This window comes from Procambarus clarkii, chromosome 86 (assembly GCF_040958095.1).
Source record: "Procambarus clarkii isolate CNS0578487 chromosome 86, FALCON_Pclarkii_2.0, whole genome shotgun sequence".
In the NCBI taxonomy this organism is placed as follows: domain Eukaryota; kingdom Metazoa; phylum Arthropoda; class Malacostraca; order Decapoda; family Cambaridae; genus Procambarus; species Procambarus clarkii.
Genome location: NC_091235.1, coordinates 4,026,803 through 4,040,884, shown reverse-complemented (window position 1 = coordinate 4,040,884; position 14,082 = coordinate 4,026,803). Strand labels below are relative to the sequence as shown.

General features: G+C 43.7%; 1 protein-coding gene across 3 annotated transcripts in view; it reads left to right on the top strand.

The window, feature by feature from the left end:
* prd1 (pruning defect 1) overlaps positions 1 to 14,082 on the top strand; it is a 133,589-nt gene that overhangs the window by 86,483 nt on the left and 33,024 nt on the right. For all 3 annotated transcript variants that reach the window (XM_045760038.2, XM_045760030.2, XM_069317016.1), the window contains 3 exons: positions 2,367 to 2,487; positions 5,878 to 5,976; positions 9,202 to 9,867. In XM_045760038.2, coding sequence (XP_045615994.2) covers positions 2,367 to 2,487; positions 5,878 to 5,976; positions 9,202 to 9,867 — 886 coding nt within the window. The remainder of the gene's footprint in view (positions 1 to 2,366; positions 2,488 to 5,877; positions 5,977 to 9,201; positions 9,868 to 14,082) is intronic.

The window sequence follows — 14,082 nt, the reverse complement described above, 5'->3', positions numbered from 1 at the left end:
AGCCCCGAAATCATCTCAAGAAGATAATCTCAAGATGACCTCTTGGAAGAACATCTCAAAATGTATGAAAATCCTTGAAAAGGAAATTGTCATATTTATCTACAAATATTTGTGAGGAATTTGTGGATTTAATGGGACAACAGATTCTTTGTACTATTCTTAAAGCAGTAAAAGATAAAGTATTATTCAATAAGTGTAGATTCCACTTCCATCAATTCACACACAGATCAACTGACATTTACTGTCTGATACATTTAAGGCTGTCACCCGCCCAATGCCCAGTCAAACAGCTGTGAGCCTGTGTAACTTTTGTGATGTTCATCCCCATCTTTTCTCATGGAGCAAAGGATCTAAGTCATGGATTTTCTTAACGAGAACAAAATTCCACTATCAAACTGCTGTGGTCAGTCATGCTAGAAAGAATGACGAAAACAAGCAAAGTGTATCTTGTGTGTCTATGAAAACCTATCTTCAGAAAAGTATGTTGCATGTTTTGGAAAGTATGGAAATCTGTTTTCTTTCTTTCTTTCTTCAATGAATTGAAAGCCATTGCTTCTGATGCACTAAAGAAAATATGTAAACATCTGGCTAATATGTATCACAAAGACCTGACTTATGATGACTTTTAAATGAATGTGATCATCTCAAGCACTACACAGTTTTGATGAAAATTGTGAGACTCTCCCTGCACTGTACAGAAAAAATAATTTCAGACAATTTGAAATCTGTTTTTCTGAATGTTGAAATTGCACTCAGTTTTCATGTGTATGATGATTAACTGTACAGGAGGACGTTCTGTCTGTGGGGAGCCCCTCCGGCCCCCTGGAGCTATCCGTCTGATATGCAATATATTAGTCTAGGGCATTAGTCAGTGAAGTTCAACCTACCAGAGACCACGAGCCAGAACCTGGCCCCCTCAGAAAGCCAAAGGACCAAATGGCCTCTGGAAAACTTCCAGAGGCCTCTGGAAAACTGGTGCCTCCTCTGGAGCCATCTTCGTCTGGTCGGCATGGTGCGCGCTCTGCTCACAAGTCGGTTTATTGCTTTTTTTTATTTTTGTTAATTTTGTTTACATTTTTTTCCCCTCTTGAAAGGGGCACTGGTCTCTATGCAGGTCGCCCCGTTGGCAGGGCACTCTGTTTGCTCATGCTTGGTCCCACAATTCGTGGGTGGTTTGGGTCGTGTCCTCCAGCCTGGTGGCATTGGGTGGGCACTTAACCTATACCTATTATAGGTATAGGTTAAGTAATAATTGTAATTACGAAGCAATAAGATGCTTATCTTAACATATTAAGAAGGTTAGGTAAGGTCGGTGTTTTCTATGAAGCTTTTCAAGGTAAACTAGTATGTTTAGTATGTCACATATGCACGTATTTAATAAGTCAATATTGACTATACGAAAGTGCGAGAACGGGTTGCATGCATGGATCCTGTTTCCTTGGTCCCCTCTTCCAAGGCTCGTTTTTCTCAGGTTGTCCGCAGTGTCATGAAGCCGAGCCAGCCTGCACTCTACCCATGTGCTCATGGCATCTTGAAATGTGCTACTCTTTCAGCTGTTTTTTGTAATATGTCCCGGGCTGATATTAGGGCATGGTGGGTCTGGAAGTCAAACAGGGTTTTAGTGGTCCAATATCTGGTCAATGTTTCTGGGCCTCAGCACCCCTGTGTGGCCCTGGGTCAGCTTTCTTGGCCATCTGTCTCTTCTACGTTATGTTACCTGCAGTGCTCTCTCCTCCATAAGTGCCTATTTCTTCCTTCTCCATGGATAGTTAGCTTCAAGGATCCACAAGAGGCTTTCCCCGAGAAAACCATACCCTCATACCTTTTTATATCTTCATATATCTATCAAATTTTGGCAAACATCTCATTTACTTCCTTGCTTGACAACAAACCTTTTCAATCAAATTTTTTAAAGAACTTGCTAAATTCCCTATAGTGTCCTCTCTTGAAATTAAGTTTTTCCATGATTTTCCTTTCTCCATTCTTTTCTAGATTGTATCACATTGCATATTTGTTTTTCCAAAAATACAGTACAAGGTTGCTGTTGCTAATGGAGAAAAGTACTGATATGAAATCTCTTCTTTCCTGGTAAATATTAAATCCAGCATTGATAGAGCATCCTCTTCTCTTATTCTCGTGACCTGTTCAACATGTTGATACATGAAAATATCCAGAATAAGGTGCACAAATTGGCCAATCCAAATGTCCTCTGTTCTTGCTTCATCAGCCACCCAGTCTATTGATTAAAAAACAAAGCCATTAAGTTTCTACAATCGTGATATATCTTCATCTGTTCTTACTATAATCTCTCGTGGTCTTTATAAGGCCCTTATCAAGCAACAAATACAAATACATTTGTTTTACAGGGCTGGTGTTTTATATCAATTCAATGATGCCAGAGAAAGATTACCCCATCTGATAGTGGAAGTGGTGCAGTGCGTCGGTTGTGTTCGTATCGCTTCTAGTCAACGACCTCATGCTTTTCAGGTAAGTCACTTTTTAGTTGATAATTTAGATTGTCACTTAAGTGTTGTGTGCTTGCGTTGTTCTAATTTGTTAACTTCTAATTTTTACATGTAAATAAGTGTAATTTAGGTTCAACATTTATATGTTCACTGATTTTATCTTAATAATAAGGAAGTAATAGAAAGTACTGTCTCCACTCGATCATCCGGACTATATGGGAAGGACCCCCAGCCGGATTATCACATTTTTCGGATAATGGTACTTTTTCACCTACGAGTCCAAAAGTGACCATTTCCAACAATTTTTATACTACAAACAACATAATTTGAATTGCCTTGCCACATACAATTATTAAATATTCAACTAGAAACCTCAACTTACCTTGTTGGTGTTCGTCTTCTTGATTGATGCCACACATCTTGAAGTTAAAAATTCTTAACAATTTACGTAACCTATACTAACACAACACTAAAATTAACACTTAAAAGTACTGTACAGTTCATTAAGCTAAGTTAGTTTTGACTGCCAGCTGCTGAAGCCTCACTGGTTGAGGGCATTTGGGTTGCCTGTGAGGCCTCACTTGTTGAAGGTGCTTGCTTGCACCTCGCTTGTTGAAGCGCTTGCATGCCCTCACTTGTTGAAGGCGCTTGGCTTGCCTGTGACGCCTCACTTGTTAAAGGCGCTTGCTTGCGCCTCACTTGTTGAAAGCGCTTGGCTTGCCTGTGGCGCGTCACTTGTTGAAAGCGCTTGGTTTGCCTATAATGCCTCACTTGTTGAAGGAGCTTGGCTTGCCTGTGGCGCCTCACTTGTTGAAGGCGCTTGGCTGCCTGTGACGCCTCACTGTTTGAACAACACGTAACTTGTCTTTAATTGCTAGGACAATCTTCTTCCTCTTAACACTTCCAGAACGATTGATGCTGCTACCAGACATATTCTTGGCCAAAAATGTTCAAAATTACTATGAAAATTAAGAAAGTTATTTAAAAAAATATTTCACTAATGGCGCAACACTGTGAGGCCGCACTGGTTGAGGTGTATAACTGTGACTTGTCTTTTATTGTTAGGACAACTTTCTTCCTCTTAACACCTCCAGAACGATTGATGCTGCTACCAGACATAGTCTTGGCCAAAAATGTTCAAAGTTACTATGAAAATAAAAAAGTTATTTAAAAAAATATTTCACTAATGGCGCAGCACTGTGTATAACACGAGGGACGGACGCACATGGGTTGACCAGTGTTGGACAGGTCCACTTGGGGCAGCCATAGCGTTACGTAGGCCGCCAGGAGGAAAAAAATTCACAATATTTTTGAAGGAAACTTCAGCCTGTGCACAATGCTTTTAGGAAACGTATTTATTTGTTATTACATAATTACTAGTAGTTATTTTATTTGTTTTTGGCTATGATTAATTGTTCTAAAATTAATGGTAATTCCTGTACCCAGGTAGTCCCTCCTGACGCACCCCTCCCACCCTCCCAACACCACCCACCCACCCCACCCCCACCTACACCATGCGCCTCGAGTCTCGGGCAGACGGGATTAATACCGTATGGCCCGCCTCATGTTTTCATATACAGACAAAGGCACGATTATCCGGGGGACTGACCGGATAGTGTAATTTCTGCAGAAAACCTGCTTTAATCCGGTCCCTGTGGCTATTTCAGCCGGATATTGTGATAACTTTATCCGTTCACGATTTTGGCCGTATAAGGGCGTTTTTCGGATGTTCGAATCCCGGATAATCGCGGGGTTACAGTATAATACTAAGACACCTCCAAAACCTGGATCATATCATTCAAGATCCAAGTTGAATTTTGCATGTAATCTGCCTTTCTGAAAAATAGCTCTTTCTGTGGGGAGCCCCTACGGCTTTCCGGAGCTTACAGGGCTGATGTGTATGTATTAGACCGTGGCATCAGTCGATTGGAGTTCTTACCTACCGGGGACCACGAGCCAGAACCTGGCCCCCCTCTGAGAGGCACAAGGAACGATGGCCTATGGAAACCCTCCATGTATTTAGAAGCATTCCATGTCTACTATCGACTGGGGTCTGGCACCCAGAAAAGTAGGTGTAGCAAAACAAACCCCACATGGTAAAAAAATGATATTAAAAACCTCAACAGATAGGCAAAACTATCAAACTAAAACGGGCAAACGTCACTAACGCTGTCAAACGGCTCTTCCTCCCTTTCCCCCCCTAGGACAGGGAAGGGGGGGCCCTGGAACCCCCCCCCCCCCCCCCCCCCCCCGGTGCCAGCTGGTACAGCCGTCAGTTCCTCGGCTTATGTGGACTGTGGCAGTCATCAGCTCTGACTCCATGCAGTTCTCAGCCTTGTGCTGTGTGTGGTACACAGGCCAGGAGTATTTCATCAGTACTGGGGCTGCATGCATTTAAGGCCGCCTTCCCTAAGTGCCCTGTAAGTACTGCCCTTGTGTCTTGGGGTTCTCTTCCACATGGTATTTGGGAACCGCTTCCGTAGGGGTCTTTTGCTGCTCGGCAATTGCCCGCCCTTGGGCCCAGCTGGGGTTTGTGTTGCCACTGTTTGGCCTTGGGTAGGAAGTGGTATTGTTGCTGGTAGGGGCACAATGTATTGTGCTGCTTGTCTCCTATTATTCACAGCGGCCGGTTCTGTTCTTCCTGGGAACGTTGTGCTTTCGTGGGGTTTTATTTTTTATTTTTTATTTTGTTTTGCCTAGTGGGGTCTGCCCCCTTGGTTTATCAATTGTATTGGTGGTCTTCTGCTAAGCCCCTGTGCTTGTACACATAACGGGTTCAGTTTTTTAGCAGTTCTCTTTGTAGTTTGAGCCTAACTGGTTAACCTTGTTTGGGCTTCTCTTAGCAGTCAGCCTAAGGGCACCTGGAAAAACCCCACTGGTGCTCTTTGGACCTATGAATGCATCCTCCGAGTTCCAACTCGTCAAGTGCGAGTTTGATGGTTTGAAAAAGGGGTTCTCCCCTTTTACCTCCCTGGGAGGGAGGAGCTGCGTAGACAGTGGCATGGGGACGGTTATGACGTCATGCTCATTTGTTCATTTTTCATTTGGGGGAGTTCTGTCCAAAAGTTCGGCTTTCAGTAGCAATATTTTAACCAGCTAGGGTTTGTTATGGGGTGCCTACCTTTCTGGGTACCTGACCTGGTCGATGGCAGACATAGAATGCTTCCAACCATATGGGGGTTTCTATAGGGCATTGCTCCTCGTGCCTCTCTGAGGGGCCCAGGTTCTGGCTAGTGGTCCCTGGTAGACCTAAGAACTCGATTCGCTTTGACTGATGCCAGTGTATAATACATTTATATCAGTCTGGATAGCTCCGGGGAGCCTCCGGGTCTCACCCAGAAAATGGCGTTTCATTGCATTCAACGCTGGTTCTCCTTTGATTGATGTCTTATAAAATATTTTATATTTTCAGTTGCTGAGAAAGAAAGATGCCCCACTCACATTAGCAGCTTCAGATGAGCATCAGGCATCATTATGGCTACAGGCTTTTCTTACCATCATTAACAGTGGGGTAAGACTTGTATTACAAACAGTTTTATGTCTAGTAATAACACATTAATATCAAGTATTTATGTAATTAGGCATCCCCTTGAGAGACACCCGCTGAACTACGGCTTTTATCGCAGGTCCTCGTGTGCTTGTGCCAAAAAAACTAATATCTAAGTCATCTTGTGTTTTGTGCACAATGAGAGATTGGGGGGGGGGGGGTTTACTTGGTCTGTGGACTGCAGCAAAGTAATATTGCTGACAAGCCAAGTCAGTGCAGTGAGAGCTGTGATGAATGTGTTAGAGGATTTGTTTGTTCTGATTCTATTTAGTTTACACAATACTGTATGTGGAATAACTTGATTTATTTAAAAATAATTGACCTGTAGGTCGGTATAGGCCTACAATGTAAAATTTACATTTGTATTGCGTGTGAATTTGTTCCTGGCACTGCCCAAAGGAAGTCTTACAGCCTTTGCTGCTAATCTGATTGGTAATGTAGTCCGAAATATTCAAACACCGGCGGGATACACCAAATTGTGATTTGATAAAAAGTCTTGCTTGTTGTACTAGATAACTGCAATGACATTAAGCAATTAAAAACAACAAAAGTTTTTTCATGGGTCTGTGCTAGCTCCATTACATCTGTATAGATGTACAGTACAATGGCACCTCGATTAACGAGCAGCTCTATTTATGAGCATTTCGAGTAATGAGCGAGCCACTCGCAGCAAATTTGTCTATTGACGAGCTTCACCTCTATTAACGAGCAAAACCACATGGTACTTCCTAGCGTCTCGTGGGTTCTCGCAAATTCTCGGATGCCTCCGACGCCAGTGTTGTTGTTGTTGTATTGCGCACGACAAGGATCCCTCTGCATTTATTTGCATTTTTTTTCTTTTTGTCGTTTTGTGACTACAATTTGTAACTCACGATGTTGCCAAAGAAGCTGCTTGCTAAAGATAATGTTGTCAAGAGGAAGAAAGACACAATTACTGTGGATTTGAAGAAGCAAATTATAGCAAAGCATGAGCATGGTGTGTGACTGATCTCACAAGGGAGTATGGCAGGTCCTCATCAACAATTTACACCATTAGTAAGGGGATGAGGAGGTAAGGGAGGATGCTGCCTCTTCCAGTGAGATCAGGGAAGTGTTGGGAATGTTTGAAAAGGTGACAGCATTCTTGGAAAAGCTGCCCTGATAAAACAGTGACAACCCGGTGTGTGAACATGTTTAATGCCAATTTGCTGTCTCGTTTTTGGAACATTTTAAAGCAAAGACAAAAGCAATTGTCAATAGATACGTTCTTTGCAATAGTAGAGAAAAGAAGAGCCGGTGATAGTGAACCACAACCCGGTCCCAGTGGGGTGAAATTCCCAAGAAGAGAGAACCCGCCTGACTCAGAGGTGGATTCTCCTCCCACACCATAACCCCTCTCCTCCTTCCCACCTCCCCACCTCCCCATCGTCTCCCTCAAGCCAGCAACGACTCTTCATAAGGTAAAGTAAGCATGAAAACAGTACAACAAAACATTTATAATTACATGTGCAGTATTATATTTACATTATAAAATGACATACAAGTATGGATGTTTTTGGGAGTGAAAAGGATTTCCTTTATTTTAAATGGGGAAATTTGTTTCTTAAGATGAGTTTTCCACATAACGAGCTCAGTGCCAGAACAGATTAAACTTGTTAATCGAGGTGCCACTGTATTATACAGGGATGTTGTGGTATTTACTCTCGGAGTTAATTCTTGAAGCGGTGTATAATTTTATATGTATCTGAGAAAAAACTTCTGACTGAAAATATACTATTTTAAAATAACTGCAGAATACTCAATTATTAAAAACAACAAACTACAATCATTAATATTTAAATGTACAGTACTATAAACAAATAAAATGCAAAATAGCTGATTTGCCAGCAAAGACTCCCTCATGCGGTCTAGTTGTTGGAAGTGAGTGACTTCGTAGTAACGCACAGCTTCAGGATATTTGCCGAGAACATTCCTCGTTGTCTCGCAGTCAAAAGGTTAAAGACGAACCCGACTGCAAACAGGTGATTATCTGTGTGGTATTGTAATTGTTCCACCTGTGAGAGTGAACGGGTATCTAACACACAACATATTTAGATATATGTACCCATTCTATTTATTGACTATCAGCTTGACAAGTCATTATTGGGTTGATTGTGCATGCCATTATATTAATTGCCAGAGTATCCAGTTTGGGACTCCTGTGTTTTCCTTGCTGTTCGGACAGAGTTAGGATTGCTGTGTTAGTGATTGGATATCTAAGAAAATGTTAAAACAGGATTTGTCCATGAGTGAACCACGTGATTGATCAGTTGAGGCATCCCAGTAACTCTCTGATGCAATATTAGGTCTGATAATGCCAATCTAGTGTAATATGAACACCCTATGTATTCAGCCCTCTTAAGGTTTCCCAACGTCGAGAAAACGGTCAATTTAAAGTATCCTCTCGCAGCCTACCAGAGGACCCAAAACAGAAAACGGGACAGTATGTCACTTTTGCGAGCTGCTTCCATTTTCTAGTAAGACAATTTTTGGCGTTATGTAACTCGTACGATTGAACTGCTACGTTTTTAGTAAGAGGACAAGTTGATATAGTAGCACATACGTTTTGTGAATAAACATTAAGTTTACAATTGTGTTTGGATACTGCCACCTGCATAGGTGTCTTCTGCACTATACTCGCCTTCTGCACTATGTCTAAAGTTCCAACACCACTAAGCCTTTAGTTATAAATGATAAATTTTGATGAGGACCCTTTGAGAAGTTGTTCATTGAGAAGAGAAGGGCTCTTGTAGCATTGAAGTGAAATTGAAATTGAAATAAGTTTATTGAGGTAAAATACACACAAAGGGATGAGGTAGCTCAAGCTATAGCATTGAAGTTGACTCTCACAATCAACATGATGAGGGGACTGCTGCACAGAGATGACTCCTTACTTGATCAAGTGCACTCTGGTCCTGTAGCTTGCTCTTGTAGTTTCAAGACTCCGATTGACATTTGGTAAAGCTGTCAGCCATTGTAAACTGGTGACATTGCATGCAATTGCCATCAGATAAAAACAAAATTCCATTTTGTTTTTATCTGATGGCATATTTTTAAATATTTTAATTGTTTTTTGCTATCATTTATCTTTAAAACAAAAAACATGTGTATCATGTGAACGTATTCTCGTCATATGAATGTGTGATTATGTATTTACTATTTTTTTTTCAGGTACGAGATATAAGTGAGAGAACACAGGTACCTTGTCGTGTAATACTTCTAGAATCTGGAGTTTTGTTAGCACAGCAGTCGGACCTTATTATTGGGCCTCCTTCAGAAACAACACTCCAGAATGGTTATGATGATAAATCTTCAGCTGTTCAACGCTCCCAACAGATGCTTGGAACTTCACCTGTTACATCTGCTATTCAAGGCCAGTCTGAATTGGAAAAAAAGGACTTTGAGAAACCACTAAATTTGACGGTAGCAAACCTGAGGGATCGTAAGCCTTTGAGTTCCTCGCTAACTAGCCTTAATCGTGTTGGTAGTTCACCATGTCTGCTTGGTAGTCCAAGAAAATGCATCGGTCCTGGAGAGAGAAGTTCGACACCTATACCTAACATTCTACAAAGGAAGAGTAGTCTTTGCAGATTATCTGATTGTGGAATTCCAGATATTAAGTTGGATGTGGAAAATGTAGATGAAAAACGTTTATCTTCTCCTCAAAAAAAGTTAAAGCCACGAAGGATGCACAAGGTAGAATTAACTGCTACTGAAACATCTTGTCTAAAAGATGGATTTAATCCCAAGGGTGAGGTGAAGGTTTTGACATTCAGCACCTTGGAACACCTATCTTCAGTGTCTATATATGCCGAGTGTCCAACTACGTGTCTCATGGTATGTAACGTTATAGTTGTGTTTTATATCTACATCTCAAATGTTCTAACACTTCTTATACATGTCTGCTATTAGACCTTCCATGTCTTAGCACTATCGCGCTCTGGGTAGTGGGCTGGCACGTTTTCCCTTGTGCGCCGTTCGTTTCTGGCGACCACGTGGCAACACTAAAATGTTTATAATCTTTTCAGTCTGCTCACCTTAATATTCCATGTATGTATTTAAATTTGGTATAAATTTGTTCGCAAGAGAATGCTTTAGAGGAATATATATATAAAATTTCACCCAACCCGACATGAGACCCGCACCAAATAAAAAACTATGGCGATTGTTAGCTGTGAGCATCAAACCGCGCTGAAATGTTTGATCTTTTTATGTTTATCAACCCCAGAATTTTTTTACGTCGTTAATTTTGGTATCACTGTGACCGCAATAATATTCCCTACATGGACATATGCATATAAATGTAGAATCATGATCGCGGCCCACCTGCAAGAGTGTGGGAAGTAGCTGAAGTGTTACCCGTTACCGCACACCCGACGGCAGAAAAATTAAAAGTGTATACTCTTTTCACTGTCCTGACCTTAATTTTCGATGTACATACTTAATTTTAACACCAATGTGTTTGCAATAGAATGTTCTAGAAGAACATATGTATACAATGTTAGACAAGGATGCGTTAGACCGGCACCAAATAAAAAACTACATCGATTACACTCATCGTGTCAAGAATACAATGGTCTTACCATGATGATGCCGTTCTCCCAAATAGGCTATGTGGCTATTAGAGAAAAGGAAAATTTCATGGCAAACATGTTTATACAATCCCCAAGTCGATCGGATAAGAATTGGATTTTATAGAAATATTTTTTCAAATGCCGCATGAGGTGCATTCAAGGAAAGAAAAAAGTCACGCTCAAGCGACATATGGGTGAGAAAGTGCTAAATTGTGCTCAATCTAAAGGCGCTCATTTTGAAAGCACTAGCAGATTGATCGGATAAAATTTAAATTTTTAACAAATATTTTAATGAGTGACTCCGGACCGAGTCATCCGAGAGGACTCGAGAGAAAAATGAGCAACTTGGATCGGGGACAACGAAGCGCGAAAGTGTTAGGTGTAGTATATTACATAATAGTAATTACCTAAGTGTAGTTACAGGTAAGAGCTATGTTCATGGTATCTCATCTTCATAGTATTATCATATAATGCTTTGAAGCAACTGATGGTTTTGGCATTCACTGCCTTCTCACTTGATCCAACCATCTACCACTCTGCAAAGTAAAACTGTTTAATATTTTTAGGCACCTTTGTGTCCTTAGCTTGAATCTATGACCTCTTGATTTTGATGTTGCTGGTGTCAAGAAATCCTCTTTGTTAATTTTTTTATTCCTGCTACTATTTTGTATGTAGTGATCATGTCGCCTCTTTTTTCTGGTGGGAGCCCCTACGGCTCCCCGGAGCTTACCAGGCTGATATGCTAATGTCAGACTTTGGCATCAATCATGTGTACGGAGTTTTTATGGGCCTACCGGGGACCACGAGCCAGAACCTGGCCCCCTCAGAGAGACAAGGGGAGCAATGGCCTATAGAAACCCCCATGTGGTTGGAAGCATACTATGTCTGCCATTGACCGGGTTAGGCACCCAGAAAGGTAGGCGTCCAAAAACAAACTCCTATTCTGGTGAAAATTGCAACCAAAAGCCGAACGAGTGGATAGAACTCCCCAAACAAAAACGAGCAAACTAGTATGACATCATTCATCGTCGCGCTGCTGTCATTCGTCGCCGTGCCTGGGTACGCTGTACTCTTGCGGGGTTTTCTTCTGCGCAGCCCCCCTCCCTCCCTTTGAGGGGGAAAGGGAAGCCCCAGACCTACCGCGCCGGCGATCCACACCCCAGTTCTTCGACTGATGCTAGTGACACCGGTTGTATGCTCTGACTCCAGTGGTTGTTTCAGCACTGTACCTAGAGTGTGGTGTCTGTCTTCTAGGTGGTGCATGAGCCGGGGGCGAGTCTCCAGTACTCGGGCTGCATGCATCTAGGGTTCCCTTCCCTAGGTGCCCTGTAAGTACTGCCCTTGGGGCTTGGGGTTACCTTCCACAAGTTCCTTGGGTCCTGCTTCTGCTAGGCCGTTTACTGCTTGGTTTTCGGCCGCCCTTTGTGTAATAGGGGATTCTGTCTCCCTTGTTTGCCTTAGGGTTAGGGGCAGTTTGCACTGGCGGGGCGCAGGGTACTGCACAGCTTGTTTTCACCAATCATAGTGGCTGGCTCTGTTCCGCCTGGGTACGCTGTACTTTTGCTGGGTTTTCTTTTTCTTTTTGTTTGTCTACCTGGTGGGGGGTCTGCCTTTGGTTCTTCCCCACTTTTGTACCAAGTTCTCTTCCTTCTTCCAGTGGTTCCCCCTGCTAGGTCCCCGTAAGTGTACACGTCCCGGGGATTGTTTTTAGAAAGTTGTTTGGTAGACATGGGCGCCGGTTAGCAGTACCCTGCCTGGGATTACCTAAGCACGAGTCCTTTTATAGTAAACGCTCAGGACCCTGGGAAACCCCTAGGGGAAGCGTGGGCCTGATGGATGTGGCCCCGAAGTCCCCACCCCTCGCTTTGTGCGAGTTCAAGGGTTGCTTTGAGTCACCCTTGTCTCAGGGTGACTCGGTTTTGTCGGTCGGTGACACCTTCGACCCTGAGTCCTGCGAGTTTTGTTGCTTGTTTGTGACTCGGTTACCCAGTCTTATGCTGACTATGTGGGTGCAGGCAGCACGGGCGTTGCACTTTGGGTTTCGGCGGCAACGTGCTAGGTTGTTTGCTCTCCGGAAGCCCTGAGGCTGCCCCGTTTTGGTTGGTGGTCTTGTCGGCTCCCTCCCCCCCTTTCCTCCCTGTATCTGGGTCCTTGCCGTCTGTGGATTCGGGGTCGGGGCGGGGTTTCCGTGGTTTTGAAAGACTGTTGGTCTCAGGGAATTCCGCTCCTGGAGTAGCGACGGGGGCCTTGGAGCCTGTTCCTCCAGCCGTGCTGTAAGAGTCTGCCAGTGGGCTCCCTTCCTTTGTGCTTTTCACGGCTGCCTCGGTTTTTTCTTGAGGCTGGGGCTTTGGGGAGACGGCTCGGCCCTAGGGCGTACCGTATGGGTTCCTGGGGCTTGGGAGGAGCTGACTTAGGGGGCCTCAGGCCCCGTTGGACCCTGCCGGGTTTTTTTCTACCCTCTGGGCGAGGCTTGCGGTTGTGCGGAGTGTGGTTTTCCTTCCCCACTCTCCACGAGTTGTTGGGTGTCAGCTCCTCCCCGGGCTCGGTCTGTTGTTCCTTAAGCCCGTTGGTTTCATCCTGTTGGTGGGTGCTCTTCTCCGTTATTCCCCCCTTTTTCTTGGGACGGGACTTCTCCGTCATGTTCCTCTCTTCTTGGGCTTCTGTATGACTTTTGGTCTCGGGTGCGACTGGCCCTTTTTATGCCTTCGTCATTTGTACTTGCTTCTGTATTCTCAAAGGTTCAGGATGGTTTTTGCTCCTTCCTGTATTATTGGAACGTATGTCGTCTTTTGGTGAGGCTTCCCTCCGGTCCTTTCTAGGGCTTGTTGGTCCTCTTCCATGTTTCCTCTTGGTTTTCGGCCCTGTCTTGTTCATGTATCTTCACTCCGTGTTGTCTCGGCACTGCTCGTTTTTCTTTCATCCTCCTGGTCCGGGATTCCAGGTTGGGCTGCTTGTGGCCCGGTTGGGCTACTTGTCGCCCAGTTGGGCTCCTGGTAGCCCAGTTGGGTTCCAGTTCGGTTCATTGTTTTCATTAACTGGGCCGGCTATGTGTGTCGTTGCTTACTCCTTTTTGGTATCTGTTCCCGTGCGTTGGGCTGTTTCTTCTCTTAAGCTAATTGTTATACTCAAATTCTGTCAGTTGAAATGTAACCAATCACAGGCGAGTAGGCCTCTGACGTCATGCCAGACAGAGGAGCATCAGCGATGCTCCCAGCAGCCTCAGTTATCCTCACAGACCCAGAGTAGGTGGACCTCGGCTGGCCAGTTATACACCTGTTTGCCTCACTCAATAAATATATACAGAAGCGACTACTGTGTCTACATTCAACCCGAACAAGACAAACGAATACTGGTAGCAGCAGTGGGATCCAGAAATTTTTTTCTGGAAGCAAAAGTTCCAGTACCCAGCATCGCCTCGTGTTCCAGCCAAAACCGCCGCCACCGCCACCGCCATAAGCCGCCATCCTGCCACCCACGC